The sequence below is a fragment of the Coenobita brevimanus genome, chromosome 8 (genome assembly GCF_032717465.1).
Source record: "Coenobita brevimanus isolate Jiangsu-jjx chromosome 8, ASM3271746v2, whole genome shotgun sequence".
NCBI lineage: Eukaryota > Metazoa > Arthropoda > Malacostraca > Decapoda > Coenobitidae > Coenobita > Coenobita brevimanus.
This window is the reverse complement of record NC_136961.1, coordinates 46,905,982-46,924,018: the sequence shown is the minus strand read 5'-3', so window position 1 is coordinate 46,924,018 and position 18,037 is coordinate 46,905,982. Positions and strand designations below refer to the sequence as shown.

Below are 18,037 nucleotides of genomic sequence, written 5' to 3'. Positions count from 1 at the left end.
TTAAGTAGCTCCGTAACAGTTTCCTAAGCGATTTACTTTCTCTTCGGCTTAGAAAATTCCCTAACACCTTTTCCTAAGCGATTTATTTTCTCGTCGGTTAAGGAAGCTCCCTAACACCATTTCCTAAGCTGCTGATTCTGCTTATTACATCCTACTGTCTATTCTGTGCTAAGTAAAGTCTTCCAACATAACCATACTCAGCATAAATAACTTACTGATGGATATTAAGCAGCCATATCCACACACACTGAGATGGTTTGGCCATGTGGAGAGGATGGAGGGTGAAAGACGGACGAAGAGAGTGTATGTGAGTGAGGTGGAGGGGGGAAGAGGGAGGGGGAGGCCGAGGATGAGATGGAGGGATGGGGTGGAGAGGTATATGAGAGAGGGGGGTGTGAGTTGGGAGCAGGGCAGTGAAATGGCGGGGGACAGGGCGACTTGGAGGCAATTTGTTTGTGGCCACCCCAAACGGGATTGAGGCGTCTGGCATTAGATAGATAGATCCATAAAATAAATCGCTAAGGAAGAGGTGTTAGGGAGCAACCTTCCCCGACGAGAATACGCATCTTGATTATCCTCATTTTTAGTTTATTTGTACTTCTGGATGGTATAGGCGTCACAGGAGACTTCGCAGCGCCTCTTCTTTAGCGATTTATTTTGCAGAGAGAGAGAGAGAGAGATTGGTAAACAATAGCCTTTTTTTTTATATATATGTATGCCATATCGTTATTAATTATATCGATATGGTTTGCATCAGTAATATACAAGGGGATATTGAGGTGTGATGTACTGCAGAACAAATCGCCAAGGAACAGGTGTTAAGAAATATCCAAAAATAACTAAGAACACGACACTTAGTTTCACGAAAATGCACTGGATAATTCCACTGCTAATTTATTTCCAGCTCACTAAATTTTCACTCACTTGTAAAATGACTGGAGTGAAGATAGGACGGAAGAGGAAAATACTGCTGATATTAACTTTTATTATTATTATTATTATTATTATTAGGCTATTATTATTATTACTACTACTACTACACCTGCTACTACTACTACTACTACTACTACTATTATTATTATTATTATTAGGCTGTTATTATTATTATTACTACTGCTACTACACCTGCTACTACTACTACTACTACTACTACTGCTACTATTATTATTATTATTATTATTTGGTTAGTTCTCATTCCATCAAGTTTTCTTACCTTTTCTCTGGACTCTGCCTCACACTATCCTTTGGTGGGAAAAGAAGTCTGTATGATTTACTAATATTATTGGTGCTGCAGCAACTACTACTGCTACTGCTACTACTACTAGAGTTATTATTATTATTATTATTATTATATTTTCATTATTATTATTATTACTACTACTACTACTGTACTACTACTACTACTACTACTACTACAGTATGGCCACATGAACACTGTCCATGAGGGGAAGCCTGACGTCACATATCGTGCTCAATCCATTTGCTTTCTCTCATGACTGCTGGCTCTGGGGGGGAGGGGGTTAGATTGCAGCTGTATTTGCATTATTTGATTATTTATGTGTATTTATTTTTTAAGGATTATATATATATATATCACCCCATCTTGAAATGGTGAAATAAGAGGCTGGGAAGATGATTGAAGTGACGCTTAAATATTTACTGGGAGACATGTTAAGAGTGACATGAGTGGAATTGAGTTAACCCAGAGGAACCATAGTGTCAGAAGGAAAAAAAAAAATGGATTGTGAGAAATTGGTAAAATGTGAGTGTAGGTGAATGTATGCGAGTGAGAGACTGACTAGGAGAGTGTATGTCAGTGAGGTGGAGGGGGAACGGAGGATGAGGTGGAAAGACGGGGGTGGAGAAGTATATGAATGAGAGTGGTGTGAGATAGAAGAAGAGAGTGGGAGACCGACGATGAGGTGGAGGGACGAACTGGAGAGGTATATTAGTATGAGTTACGTGAGGTGGAGGGAGGGCAGCCTGATGATATAGGGAAATTTCAACTCTTGGGCCGGTATGACTCCTAGACAAAGTTTGTTTTCCCATTGTCTCTATTTATCCAGCAGAACAATTGGGGACCTGGCGGTAATTTTGACTGTTGCGTATTATATTCTTGGGGCCGATTTGGCCGTACCTAATGATTGGCATCTTTTTTTATTGACCGTAAATATCAAGGGTAAATATTGGATTTTTAAACGGAAAGTATATTTGAAAGATTTAAAAGGGAAATATATAGGTATTTGATGTGTGAAAGCAACGGTCATGAGTATATTTTGAATTTTTAAATGAAGGTTTATTTTGGGCTTTGAAATTAACGATCAGGAGGATATTTTGAGTTTTAAGGGAATGCTATCTTTTTCAGTTTATTCGAAAGATTTAAATGGGAGATATACCAGTATTTAAAGTGTGAAAGTAACACATGATTATATTTTAAATTTCTAAATGAAATATTTTGAGATTAAAAGTAACGGTGAAGTGAATGTATTCAAATTTAAAAGAATGATTTATTTTGAGGTTTTAAAAGTAGCAATCATTTTGAATTTAAACGAATGATATATTTTGAAGTTTGAAAGTAACGATCATTTTGAATTTTTAAACGAAGATGTATTTGGGAGTTTTAAAGTAGCTAACGATCACGAGTATATTTTGAAATTTAAAACTGAAGACAAATCCGCTTAATAGCTTATCCCCGAACACTGTATAATTGTGAGTGAGGCTTTAATCCCAAGATGAAGTAGGCAGAACAAATGATTTACCAAGAAGCTTCACACACGTATTTTTTTTATATATATATATATATTTTTTTTTTTAGCCTAAACCACACGATCTCTCTCTCTCTCTCTCTCTCTCTCTCTCTCCCTTTTACTCGTTTTTTGTCTACTTTCCGCGTTGTCTTTCTTTTACTACTTTTTGCTCTCTCTCTCTCTCTCTCTCTCTCTCTCTCGTGGTATTTGTGGTCGAAAACTCAGATCGGAGGGGCAGCACAACGTATCGAATCCCCCCAAGGGCTCTTTCTTAAAAAAAAAAAAAAAAAAATCACTTGGGGCGTAGGTCGCTTTTCTGCCTTTAAAATTATCTGGACCACTTTACAGCCTAGCCACGGGGCCCTACGCTCCAGAGGGGGTATTGGAATGGCTGGTGCTTTTCCACATTCATTCTTTTTCATACATTATTTTTTATTCTTCCCTTTTCCCTGTTTTATTATTTTTTTCTGTTCACCTGTTTACCTGCGCGCATTTTTTTCCTTCTCATTTTTTAATTTAATTTCTCTTCATTCTTTTCTTTTAGCTTTCATTTATTGTATTTCTTTTTCTTTCTTCTTCTTCTTTCTTGCATACATTGACCTCAGCCTTTGCCCCTGCCTGTCTGGTAAACACTCAGCCCAAGCATACTAATTTAAACCTTAAGCCAATGGGTGATGAGGATGATTTTCACCCAGGACTTGCTGATAACCCCTGTATGTTAATTTCGACCTTATGTAAGGGGGTGATAAGTACGATTTTACCCTTGACGCAACATTAACTTCTGTATGGTAATTTTGGCTTTATGTTAATGGGTGATAAGGATGAATTTCCCCATTGATCAGTCTTTAAATTGTGCATAGTAATTTTGACGTTATGTGAGGGGATGATAAGGGTGCTTTTCTCCCCCTTGACCTGACTTTATCTCCTTATGGAAATCTCGACCTTATGCCATGGTGTCACTGGGGCGCTTTGACCCCCATCGTGGCCGGGTCACTCACTTGGCGGGTTGAAATTTTCTTGTGGCTGTCGGGGAGAGAGAGAGAGAGAGAGAGAGAGAGAGAGAGGAGGGGGATTTGTGAATATATATGTGGAAGGAAAAAAGGGTTTAGTTCTATACCTATTAACTGTACAAGGGCCTTAAAGACAGCCAAGGTATATTTATTTTTACTAAGTCCCTCTCTGTTCCATAAAACGCGGCCCTCATTGATTTGTTTACATTAAGCTCCTGATACTGTACTGCTGGCTGATGAGGGTGTTGTTGTTGTTGCTGCTGCCTTGTTTTTGTTGTTGTGGATGTGAGCCCGGTGGACTGAAGGCTGAAGTTACCCCTTATCCTCCAGTTCACCATCCTCCTTTCGGGGGATAGGGAGGGAGTTGAGGGACGTTTGTGTAATCGTGAAAGCTCGGACATAGGGGAGAGGAACGTAGTCCACATCTTCCTCTTCCTTCTCCTGTTCTTCTTCTTCCTTCTTCACCTCCTGCTCCTCCTACTCCTCGTCATCATCATCATCCTGGATATGCATAGCCACAGTACAAACTCTTCTCCCACCCATGTTTACTCAGATGATAAGCGCAGTGTTGACAAGATACTGTGTAAACAGACAACAGGAAAATATTGCCGTAGCACTTATATTAAACTAGTGAGCACGGTAGAGGTAAAACATAAGCAGAGGAACAGATAATAAGATATATGATCCGATATGTTTATAGGTATGATAGTCGTAGCTAACAATGGATAGCAATTTATTTACATGATTGCAGTGATGTTTTCGATAAGGATAAGAATGATAAGTTAGTGCATAGATAACAAGATATGTATGTGATAGTAATATTTGTGAGTTTGATAAGAATAATATGTATCTGGCAACTGCATAGATAACACGGAGTTTATATGGTAGCATTTTTATTTATAGATATAAGGATAATACTGATAAATTTAGCAGTTTGACAGATAACGTAACATTTATAGCGGTATGATAGCAATAATGTATGGATAAGATAGGGATAATATTACTCCATTTAGCAGCTGCATAGATAACACGAATTTTTTACGATAGCAGGAGTGTTTGTAAATAAGCGTGGTGGCGGGAAAATCATCTCTCAACGTGATAATGGTATAAATCATGGAGGCATATAAGTGACTGGATGATTATGTATTCAAATTTTAAAAGAGAAAGGCGTAGGGTTTATAATTTTGAGTTTAATATTAACGGTCTTTGAATTTCTTTGGCTGTTCATTTATTTAGTTATTTAGTGTTTATTTTTAGAGTCCCCACACAGCTGCTTCTCCCTCCACCTTCACACACACACACACACACACACACACACACACACACACACACACACACACACCATCCTTGGGTCATGCAGGTGATTGAAGAGACAGTTAAATGAAGTTGCAGGCGTGAAGCATTGCATGATTGCCATTGAACTGTGTAATAGGAGACACTACCACACCTCACACTGCCACACTTCACCCTGCACACTGCCACTACACATACTGCAATCCTTACACTGCCACACTACATACCTGCACATCCCGCACTGCCACACTTCACCCTGCATACTTCCAGGCCACATACTGCCACACCTCACACTACCACACCACACACCCCTCACAGTCACACCTCACTCTACCACACTTCACACTGCTACACCTCACTCTCTCACATCTCACACTTTCACATCTCAACTGTCACACCACTTACGGCATTGCCACACCTCATACCATTACACCACACAAAGGCACATTTCACACTACCACCCCTCCATACTGCCACACAACACACTGCCATTCACCACCCACCCACACACCACACCACACCCCACCTCACTTCACACGCACCTCGCACCACCCATCCTGTACCAAACATAGCCATCCCTAGCACATTGTAATCTGTGTGAGTTGATGTGATATGGAGTGTGTCGTTTGTACCGTGGTCCGATGTGTGTTTGTAAATGAGCGGTTGGCTAGTGAACTCATCCGTGGACCGACCTTGGTATGTTGGTCTTCTTGGTCCACGTGAGGTCCATATTAACTGAGCTACCCCTTACCAACTTCCTCTTTCTGTCTCTTATCTGTCTACTCCTTCCATCTCCCTCATCTTCATTCTCCTTTCTCTCTCTTCTTATCCTCATCCTTCACGTTCTTCCCCTTTCACCCTTCTTTCTGTCCCCTTCCTCTTCCTCCTACTTCATTATCCTCCTTCCCTCTTCTTCTTCTTCCTCTCATTCCCCTTTTATCACAGCACCACCTCTTTTCTTCCACTTCTCATCTTCCATTTCTCTTTCAGCCCTTTCTCATTACGGCAGACGCGCAGCACCCGTCTATCAGCACACTTTAACCCCTTTTCCCTTTCGATTCTAGTGCAAGAGTTATCAGGTGCTCTTCGTCTTTCATGTTTGCATCTGGTTAACTGTAAAACTTTCTTCCTTAGAGTGTCTTTCTCACTGACTATGACCTCCAGTGTACCCAAACCACCCCTACAGCTGTGATACAACTCTTCAGGAATGTGGGTGGTTAACCTTTGCCTGTTTTAAGTCACTTTTCCTTTCATTCTTGGTACTTTCCTTTCAGCCTCTCCTCTCTCCTCCCCCATACCCAGGTGTACCGTAAATAGTAAATCTCTCTCTCTCTCTCTCTCTCTCTCTCTCTCTCTCTCTCTCTCTCTCTCTCTCTCTCTCTCTCTCTCTCTCTCTCTCTCGTAATGTATTTTTTTATTACCGGTATATTCTTGTTATCTCTAGACGATTATTTTCAGCTTATAAACTACCTCTGTTAGTGAAGGGATAAATGAAAATGAAGTTACATATTTTCCTCCCTGTTCTTCTTCTTCTTCCTCTTCCTCTTCTTTTTTGTACTTTTTCTTTTCTTTTTTTCTTTTCGTTTCTTCCACTGACTCTTTCCTTGTTTCTAGATCTTGCCTCATCCCATCCTTAGACAGGAAAAAGAGATATGGATGATGATGTTAATAATAAAATAATAATGGTACTAGTAGTAGTAAAAAATAATAATAAGGACAATAATAATAATAATAATAATAATAATAAACCTCCCCATCACTTTCTTTACCCTCCCTTATCCAATCATGAGGTGGGAAAAGAGGTTAAAGATGATGATAATGAGGATGATATTACCACTACTACTGCTACTATATACTTTTACAACTACTGCTAATAATAATAATAATAATATAGGCCTCCAATCACTTTCCTAACCCTCTCCCTCTCCACAGGACCCGACCATCATGTCCACGCTGGGCAAGTCGCTGAAGGTGGTGGAGAGAGAGAGATTTTTCGATGACTCCTTCTTCAGGGAGGCGTGGGATGACTTCGACAGGGCCATGCAGTCTGTGTTACTTAAGTTTGATACCAAAGTGAGTGATAGATTGGTGGATAGGTAGATAGATGGATAGTAGATTGATAGATGGATGGAGAGAGGGGAGTTAAGAGGTGCATGTGATAGCTAGGTGGGTAGGTACATAGGTAGGTTGATAAATAGATAGATGATACCAAGGTGAGTGATAGCTTGGTGGATAGGTAGATAGATGGATAGTAGATTGATAGATGGATGGAGAGAGGGGAGTTAAGAGGTGCATGTGATAGTTAGGTGGGTAGGTACATAGGTAGGTTGATAAATAGATAGATGATACCAAGGTGAGTGATAGATGGGTGGATAGATAGATAGATAGATTGTAGATTGATAGATGGATGGAGAGAGGGGGGTTATAAGGTGCATGTGATAGCTAGGTGGGTAGGTACATAGGTAGGTTGATAAGTATATAGGTGGATAGAGATTGATAGACAGGGAAATAGATGGATATAGAGAAGGGGAGGTAATAGGGTGCGTGTGAGAGTTTGATAGATAGGTATATAGGTTGGTTGATAGATAGGTGGAGAGAGAAATTGATAAATAGATAGGTAAATAGAGAGAGAGAGAGGAGAAGGAGGAGGTGCCCTGTTTATGATGGTGAGTGTGTGTGTGTGTGTGTGTGTGGCCAGAATATTAATTACACTTCACCTTCCACACAGTCATACCAAGATGTAGATTCACAAACACAGGTGCGATCCATTCCCCCACGTAACTCTGATTCATTTTCAGGAAGAATGCGGAAGAGAAAAAAAGAATCTTGCTGTAACTCCTGCAGTTCCTTCTTAGAGAGAGAGAGAGAGGGAAGAAAAATGCGATTAATTCTTTTTCATAACTGAGATTTCCTTTTGGTCGAAGGTCGAGAAAAAGTAGAGCACAGTTGGACAGCAGATTTCCCTGTGGCTATGCTCATTTTAATGTAACTTGGCCTAAAATCTGCCATCTCTCTATCTTGAGTGTTCAGTTGCAGCAATAGATTAACAGTAGAAAATGATGATAGTCACGAAGCAGTGCTGTGGAAAGGATGTTGAGCTTTAGCATTGTCATTTTTAACACTGACTACTTCAGAATAATAAAATGCAAAATGAAGATATTCTAGGCCAAGTTAAGGTGAAAGAACTGTAGTAAATCATGCGACAGTAGCTAGATTAAAATGCATGAATTGCCAGCAGAAATGTAAAAGTTATAAGAGGGTAAATTTGGCTAGTAACCAAGGAGACAAATTCGTAACTCATACCTAAGGAGCACTGAATATCACACAAACTGGGTCCGTATTTTCGTCAGTTAAAAAAAGCTCCATAGCACCTCTTTCTCAGTGATTATTTTTTTTAATATGGCTGATTAATAACAGAGTCTATCTTCCTATCTATTGCCAGATGCCTTAATCCCACATGGGGTGGCCACAAACAAATCACCTCCACGTCACCCCGTCCCCCGCCATATCACTGCCCTGCTCCCAACTCACACACCCCTCTCTCATATACCTCTCCACTCCATCGCTCCATCTCATCCTTGGCCTCCACCTCACTCACATACACTCTCCCCATCAGTCTCTCACTCTCCATCCTCTTCACATGGCCAAACCACCTCAGTGTGTTTCTCCTAACATTTCCTGTCACATCCACATCCACACCACAATGCTCTCCTTTGTCAGTCTGTCTCTCCATGTGACTCCACAGGCTCCTCTCAAATAACTCATTTCCACTGCTCTCACTCTTGACTTGTGTCCCTCCAACAACGTCCAAGCATCATTTCCATACGTTAAAGTTGGTATCACAATACTCATTTCCACTGCTCTCACTCTTGACTTGTATCCCTCCAACAACATCCAAGCTTCACTTCCATATGTTTGAGTTGGTATCACAATACAGTCATGTAGTAACTTTTTCACTTCCATGCTCACTTCCCTGTTTCTTATAACTGATTTAAAAAACCAGCAGAGTGTACAGGTATGTTGTTTATGTTGGGTATGCTGGTATTTGATTTAAATGATACAGAACAGGATAGTAAGGAGTAATCAACAAAAATCACTTAGGAAATAGTGTTGGGGAGTAATAAACTAAATAAATTGCTTAGGAAAAGGTGTCAGGGAGCTTCCTTGCCCAATGAGAATATGGGCTCTGAGTATTCAGGTTGTGAGAATGGCCTGGTTCTGTCAGATGAAAACAAGCTGGCCAGAGATCCACTTACCAATCATGATTCTCCTCCCACCACTCACTGTACTACACAAACATAATATCATCACACTAACATCAGTATATCTCTCATTCTGCTATTACGTTGGGAGAGATGGCGATCATGGTTTCCCAGTGTTTGTGTTTATCATGTTTTATGATTTGTTTGTGTGTGTGTGTGTGTGTGTGTATCAGAGAGGGGAAGTAGGCTGACTGAGGGTATTTAAGTGTGTGTGTGTGTGAAGTTAATACTGCATTAATTGAATAGTGGTCCATTTCATTGGTATCTGTGAAGCATGGCTCAGTTTTGCAGGAAGAACAAGAGGCGTGGAGATTTTCTTTTTCCACCCTTTATAAAAAATAACTAACTATTGACAGGGCTAGATCATAAGGTTGTGAGTTGCATGCCAAGTTCTTAGGCTGTACGTTAACCTCTTTGCTGCAATGATGTACCTTACTTCATATTTTCCATAGGCTACTATACTCATTTTACTTCATCTTGACCCTGAATTTGCCACCTCTCCATCTTCATTGCTGAGTTGTAGCAATAAATGAACACTAGAACATGGTGTTAGTCACAAATAAGTGCCATTGAAAGGTTATAAATTGATAGCATTGTCTTTCTACCACTGAACTCTGTGAAATATGATGCAAAAGAATGAAAATCTGGGCCAGATTAAGGTGAAAACAAGTAGAACAGATTGTTTTATTCAAAGTATAAAGGACCTCTTGTAGTGAAGGGGTTAATGGAGGCATGTAGCTATAGACTGATAAATTGATAGGTCTGTATGGTTGTGATGACTAACTTGCTTCTACCACGACCAGGTTGATGCTGGCTCTAGGACCCAATGCCAGGATGCCTACACCAAGATCCGCAGCAACAACATCGACCAGGACCTCTATGCCTCACAGGCTGTGCAGATCAATGAGAAGGATGGCAAGTTCCAGGTGAGCCCATAATATTTAGCTAGATAGTACATGACCTTGTATCCCCATTTTGCCAAGTATCTGTTATTTAATGGCAGAATAAGATAACTACATCTTTGCATCTCATCCATAACTTATCTTCATAACACCATACTTCACCACCTATCTTTTATAACAACACATCATTTGATATGGAGTGGTAGCAGTTTTGTGTCAGATGAGAGCAAACCAGCTACAGGGAGGAAGCAGGTTGGGTTCAGATTTATGTACAAACTGTATAATTCATGTTCTAATCTGATGGAGAAAGTGAATGTAGGTAGGGTGGCATACAAGATACTATATGGAAGTTGGGAGTTTAGTGATTTTATTGTTAGGTAACAGTTATTTGTTTCTCTTTATGAACAGTTTTTAAATGTCTTTTGTCATCATTAATCTACTAATTTTATCAAATGAGATAATGGTTTCTTAAAGACTGTTGATATTGTAGTCCCAGGCTCATCTGGAGGTGAACTCAGTGGGCTGCAGGTGGAAGTTGCCCATTTTTGCATTTCACCATGGAGAGGTATATGGGAGAGGGGGGTGTGAGTTGGGAGCAGGGCAGTGAAATGGCGGGGGACAGGGCGACTTGGAGGCGATTTGTTTGTGGCCACCCCAAACGGGATTGAGGCATCTGGCAATAGAGAGACCATCTGCCTTTCAGGGGATAGAGAAGGGGTCGAGGGATGTTAATATAGCTGGGCTCTGCTAGCTGGTTATATTGATGCCATTGCATGAAGGCATCCCTCGCCAGTATCTTTCTAGATATATTTGTGTTCAGTGGTCTTCTGACACTTTGAAAGCAGGTTATGTGACCATTATGAATTTTATTTGTTAGTCGTATTGGTTTGTGTTTTGGGTGTATTTCATAGTCATCCAAGAAGTAACAAAGTGGTTTCCCAACAGGCTGTAATGGATGTGAAGGACTTCAACCCAAGGGAGCTGCAAGTGCGAGCCGTGGATGACCGCATCGTTGTGGAGGGATCATACCAGAAGGTGGGCTTTGTTCTTGCTCTCTACCTGGCTATAGATGAGTGGCATTATAATGTTTAAGTTAAGTGTAATTGCAAGTACAATCAGCCCTTCATAGTCATTGGTTGATTAATTAAGCTATCTCAAAATAAATACACACTTATATAAGGTGTGTTTTGGAGTAGTTTAACAATGTGTGTTGTTAATCACCTCAAAATACTCTTGAAGCAAGTACAGTGCACCCTCGAATTGTTGAACCCTCTTGCAACAAATTTTGGTTTCAATGACCCCCTTGAGCTGGCCAAACGTTATGTTCATTTAACAAATTTTGTTTGGTAAAAGAATGGATGCATGGGAAACACAAACCAGTGTGACGTGATGGATGAACGTAGATGTATTCAAGGTCTTCTTACAGTCTTTATTTGTAGTGCAATTACTTCCTGAAAGGTAGGAGTAAACGCGTAATTAGTAAATTGAGAATTTATTGAGAAAAAGAGCCATTTAGACCTAGCTGCGTTTTACTGTGTAAAATGTACAGCTGAATGAGGCTCTATATTTAACAATCTTTGTTTGGTTAAAGCTGTGACACCTGGGAAATTACTGAACAGCATGGTATTCAGCTTTAATGAACTATCGGCTTTAATCAAAAGTCTGGTACTCATTACATTGAGGGTGTACTGTATATTGGTGATAGGTGGGGGCGCTCACCATCCACTTACACGATGTACAGTAGTGCTGCTCTCGGGTGTCTGCCCTTTCCTCTCCATCCTTCTTTCCTTACATTTTCTTCTGTCTTTCTTTCCTGCATTCTTTCCTTGTCCTTCTGCCTACGGGTGACTTTACACTCCCTCTTCTGTCATCCTTTCCACTTCCTTCAGCCTGTGGGTGACTCTACACTGAGTGACAAGCCAAATGGTTTCCTGTGCACCAGGAAACTATTTACTACGCTGGGTGGTAACCATATAACTAAATTTTGGCGCCTGGTGGTTTAGTGGGTAATTAAGGCGCTCCAGTCGAATTGAGCCGGTGAAGGTTTATATCCAGGGGGTGGTATGGGTTTATTGTGCACATTATGCCACTCAGGGATGAGAGAGACTGGTCACTCTCATCTTAAATGTCAGGACCAACTTGCCTAGCTCCAGGACCAACTTGCCTAGCTCCGGGTTCCTACGCTCCTCGTGGGGCAACATAGGATTGGATGATGATGATGATGATGATTGAGAGCTGGTACAGAACAAAGCAAGGTGGAGGAGTGCCATTAGCTGAACCCGTCTGACCCGTGCTACATGGTGAGCAGACATAGAATGAAATATGATGACGAACATTATATTGGTATCAGATTTTTATTTAATGCAGTAAATATTGTGTGAGAGTGATAAAACAATGTCTTGGCAGGTCTCAGAGGATGGCAGCTCATCTTCAAGTAAGTCGTTCTTCCGAGAGTTTGCATTGCCTCCTGCTGCTGACATTGATCAGGTGTCCACTGCACTTTCTAAGGATGGCATTCTTACCATCAGAGCACCCAAGAAGGTATAGTAATAATAAAGCTATTATATTATGTTTACTCGAACCTGGATGCTAGAGAGGGATGCCTTCCTGTGACAACATTAGTAAAACCAGACGTCTTTGCTTCCTAGTTATGTAAGCATCTCTGTGTCCATCAGCTTCCTCTGTATGCCGCAGAAGGAAGATGGTGGACTGCAGGAGGGCAAGTTAGCTTGTGCTTCACCAAGTTCATGTTCAAAGGCACTTGGGGCCACAACAACACTAACAACAGCTCTGACCTAATGAAGATTACTAACCCCTTTTCAGCTCCATTGAAGGCTAAATATAGTCAGATTGGAGGGTCAGTTCAGTTGTTAATCAGAGACTCATTCTTGTCACATAATGAAGGCTCATCAACATCAAATTTCATGCAACCACAACTTAGTGTTAATGCTGAGACTGGCCCAGTTCCATAAGTTGAAAATCATCATCTATTTTACAGGCAGTCCATGTTGTAATATTTGGTTAAATCCTTTTTTGTTGTTAAATTCACAGTAAAATTTCCAATTAAAGTTTTATCACTACCTTTAAAGTTGCTTTGCAGTTTTATTTAAGAACAGTCAACCATGGAAGGTACTGCCATGAGAGTGAAATGTTGCTAGAAGCCTGGTAACTAGCCACACAATCATTGCTCATGGGCTGGAAACTCAACCACAAGTACATAAAGTCCAAACTGAGACCCACATTGTTACAAATCTTATTACACATCTCAGGTTTCTTTTTTCCCAGCAGCTATGTGGAAGTAATTAACAGGTTTCTGAACTTGGTTTAGCTTTCAGTCCAAAGAAGACTTTAATTTACCATGGCCAGCCGTAATATAGGGATTCCTTAAGAGGAAGTATAGCTTGATTTGTTATGATTTACGTTGTTATAATTGTGAGGTAGAGTCAGGATTCTGGGAGATTTAATAATGATTGAATGAGTGCTTGGTCCTTTGCATTTGGTATGTTGTTCGTTAGTTCTCCCTCAGTCGTGTTTTCCATTTACATGCCTTCTGTAGCCACCCTCACCCCATTCCTAGGTGGGGAAAAGAGGCTGAGATGATGATGGTAATGAACTTGGTGCTGATGATGATAACAATAATGATGATGACTGTGCATCTTATGGGGCAATGTAGGATTGGATGATGGATGGATAAAAAAGATAATGATGTTATGGGTTTATGTTGTTCCTCAGGAAGGGTATGCAGTGACTGAAGGACCCCGACCCAGCAACAGCAGCAGCACCACCACCTCCAACGTACAGCAGTCATCTTCACTTGGTGACAACAGTTCATCATTCAAGAGTTCATCCCAGAAAACAACGGTACAGTCCTCGTCAAGCATAGATAGTTCTGGTGAAGGGTTTGACAGCCTACCAAGGGAGATGCGGGAGAAATTAATGTTCTGTGACTCTGGCTTTGGCTCAACCAAGACCAGTACTTGCTCCTCCCCAGCACCAAGTGAGGCCGGGTCAGAGTGTTCCAGGGTTTCCTCGACCATGGAGTTTGACTTAGCAAAGAAGGCCCCAATGCGCACAGAGGTGGCCTTCAATGTCTCCACTCCCAGCCAGGTTCCATCAAATCAGCAACAGCAACCATCACAACAGGCCAAGTTCCAGCCTCCTCCACCTCAGCAACAGCAGCCTCCTCTCCAACAACAGCAACAACCCCCATATCAACAACAACAGTACCAGCAACAACCACAGCAACAATATCAGCCACCTCCACAAGCCCCGTTCCAGCAGCAGCAGCAACCCCAATACCAATCACCCCCTCAGTCCCCTCCTTACCATCAGCAGTCACAGTCACCTTTCCAGTCACCTCCCCCACAGGGTGGGTTTCAGTCCCCTCCACCACAGTCTGGGTTTCAGTCACCGCCCCAGCAGTTCCAGTCACCCCCAATGTCCCCCTTCCAGCAGCCACCACCGCAAGGCCAATTCCAGCAATACCAGCAGCAGCAGTTCCCTCCACAGAGTCAGTTCCAGCAGCCTCCTTTCCAATCTCCACCACCCTTCATGTCCCCCATGTCCCCTCAGACGCCCCAGCAGATGTTCCAACAGTTTTCTCAGTTTGGTGGCCAAGCGTGTCAACCCATGCCACCGAATGCTCCCCAGCCGGCCTGGGATCAGAATCCTCCTACCTCGTCTGTGGCTGTGGGCTCTGGTAAGCAGTCAAATGTAAATATCACTGAGAAGAATGGACGTCGTGTCTTAACTTCCCAGACATCAAATGTGGTGCAGGAGAAAGATGGATTTATGGAGCACCGGGAGACAGCAGCAGAGATCACAGACAAGGACAGCCAGGCAGCCCGACGGGAGGCCTCATCCAAAATGACAAGAAAGGAGGAGGATCCCAAAGGGAAATTCAAGCGTACAGAGTCTGCTGATGCTGCTGAAGTGAATGAGTCCTGTGTCCAACAAATGCCTGATGGCTCAGTCATGTCTGTCAAAAAGAGCTCCACCTCCACGTCCTCCTTCAAGCAGTCGTTTTCCAGCGCTGGCGATGATTCATTCTTCCAGCCTCCCCCCAATTTCCCAGTTGGCTTTGGAGACTTCAGGAACCTGATGGGAAGAGGCCACAACCTTATGTCTCAGATGTCCACTGACTCAATGGGTTCTACACTCTCTGGCAGGTCAGGTTTTACCGATATGTCCAACTTTTCACAGTTCTCTGATACTTCCTCACAATTTTCAGATAGATCTAATTTTTCCAATATGCCTGGTTTTCCTGATATGGCACAGATGCCAATGAATAGGCCTCAACAGCAACCACCTCAGCAGCAGCAGTTTCCACCAGGTCCTGGCAACATGAATCCCCAGTCCTTCTCCAATTCTTACTCATCATCCAGCTCCTTCTCCAAGTCTTCCTTTTCTTCCAACTTTGGTGATGGTACTAACTTTTAAGGGCTCAGGATGTAGTTTTTTAGTAATTAGTGGCAGCATTTCAGTTCATTTATTTGCGCTGGTATTGTTGTTGCTTCAGAATTTGATGTATCTCATGATCGTATCCTAAGTGACTCAAGAGATTTCATAACACTTCTTCCTTTGTGACTTACACTACACAGTACACTTCAGCATCCTCTTTCATGTTGTTGATGCAGTGTATGTCAGTATTAAAATATGTAAGTAGCATGCAGTAGAATGTTAAGCTGTAATATGCATAATAAATTGCTAAGGAAAAAGTGCTATGATGCCTCCTGGGCTACCTAAAATACAGTCTCAGATTTTTTACCCTTCATTCCCTCTTTGACTCGGGCGTGTTAGAGTGCTAAATGTTTTTGCTATTCAGCTTTCCCAAGATAAATCAAAACTTCTGGCAAGCTTTTTAAATATATGATTAATCTCAGTCTCAGCTTAACCCCATCAGTTCAGTGATATAGTCTGTTATTTTTGCTATCATCAGATGATAATAATTGCTGTAATTCAGGAGAGATATCCCTGATGTCAGGTTGTTTGATGAGTTAAGGTGCTCCAACCAGATATGGCCTATGAGGGTTTACATCTGAGAGTGGTTGGGATTTATTGCTCACATAATGCCACTGTGGGGGGGGGGGGAGCAACTGGTCACCCTTGCCTTTAATATTGGGACTTATTACCCTAGCCTGAGTCCTACACTCCTGATGGGGCAAAAGGATTAGGTGATAGATAGAGACTTCTGAAACTTGAGAGATACAACTTTAATTAACCATTTCAGTAAAAGAAATTGTCCAAAAATAGGGAAAAACTTGGCAAGAATGAAGTTTAGATATGTCATTGGATTGAAAGAGTTAATGAATTGGGAGGTTTGAACTCTAATAGGAAACAGAAATTTTAAGAGAGCTGTGTTTTTTCATGTAACTGGCATAAATGGTCTATATTTTTATGAAAACCTAGATAGGTAGAACATATTGATAGAAAAAAATGTCAGTATTACCTATATTTTGTGTGTTTATTATCAAGAAACATGAGACTTTCCCTGTTAATCTTTTGACATTAACCATGAATCACAAATTAAGTGTATTTTCAATAGGGTTAAGAAAGATAGTTTTAAGTAATATATTATCTCATTTTATACAGTGTGTGAATTTGGAATAAAAATGTGCAAGTGCCTTCATGACGTTATTATTTTTTTTTCTCAGTTACTACATTGATATACCATACTTGTATTTTAAGCATTCTGTGCAAGTGTTTGTTACATTATTATTATTTGTAAACATGGGTACAGTAAGCTAATGAAAATAAAAACTGATTATTTTCTTTCAAATACAGCAGTCTACTTTCCAGAGTTATTTTCTCAGCTCTGTGTGTGTGTTTGTGTGCGTGTGCGTGCGTGCGTGTTTGTTGGTTACTGAATGAGCATGTGTCTCATTTCACTGGTCATGTCATTGGATTGTTATCTCTCTACTGTATTGTGTTTTTTCTTGCTTTTTACTCCCAACCTCACCCCATCCTTAAGTAGGAAAATGAGGTTGAGATGATGATGATTTTAAATAGATAAAAGAGATTTCACTGTTATTTTTGCTAGTACAATACAGAATAGAAAGTAACAGGAATACTCACTAAATGTCATTGAATACCATTTGTTTACCATTTGTCATGCATCATTATCAGTTTTTTCTTTGTGAGAAGTAGCCAGGATTCTATGGGGTTGATTTGGTTAGTGAATGTGTGACTGACTACACTGGGCATGATGTGAATTAATCCTCTTTTTATCATTTTTGTTTTTCCTTGCTTTCTGAACCTTACCTCACCCCATCCTTAGGTGGGAAAAAGAGGTTGAAATGATTTTGAGATGTATAGTATGGTAGTCTTGATCAGTACATACTCGAAAAGCTATTTGTTACTGAGATCTAGTTCAAGGATGCTGAGTAAGACCAACTACTGAGCTTTTATTCAGCCTAGGAGCAACATCTCATACTGTATGGAAGGGGGTTTACTGAGTCTGTATTCAATGCCTTGAGTTTGAAAATCTTTCATGATATGAATGATCAGAAATGGCAAAAGATAAATGAAAGACATCCCAGGACTCAGTGGGTACATGTACAGTGCCACATGTGAATGTTTGGTGTCATTATCATCAGTTGGACTTAGTGCTGTATTCCGAGTGGCTTAGATTTCGTGACACATCGTACTTAGCATTACAGTATATTTTTTCATGTTCTGTCTTTAACATTCTCTTTTGGTCTGTTTTTTAAATATCGACACATGTTGACTGAATCAAGCTGGTTGGAAGAATTTTGTACAGAAGGGTGTATGACATGGGTTTCAGACTTTTCTTTTTCTTTCTTTCTTTGTCGGATTGACTGATA

General features: G+C 40.9%; 1 protein-coding gene across 1 annotated transcript in view; it reads left to right on the top strand.

Annotated features, from left to right (window-relative positions):
• The window catches only part of LOC145405818 (uncharacterized), a 53,060-nt gene extending 36,443 nt beyond the window's left edge, over positions 1–16,617 (top strand). The window contains exons 2-6 of the mRNA XM_080277060.1: positions 6,983–7,123; positions 10,116–10,238; positions 11,160–11,249; positions 12,621–12,755; positions 13,947–16,617. Coding sequence (XP_080133186.1) covers positions 6,995–7,123; positions 10,116–10,238; positions 11,160–11,249; positions 12,621–12,755; positions 13,947–15,653 — 2,184 coding nt within the window. The 5' untranslated portion in view covers positions 6,983–6,994 and the 3' untranslated portion in view covers positions 15,654–16,617. The remainder of the gene's footprint in view (positions 1–6,982; positions 7,124–10,115; positions 10,239–11,159; positions 11,250–12,620; positions 12,756–13,946) is intronic.
• Positions 16,618–18,037: the final 1,420 nt, after the last annotated feature.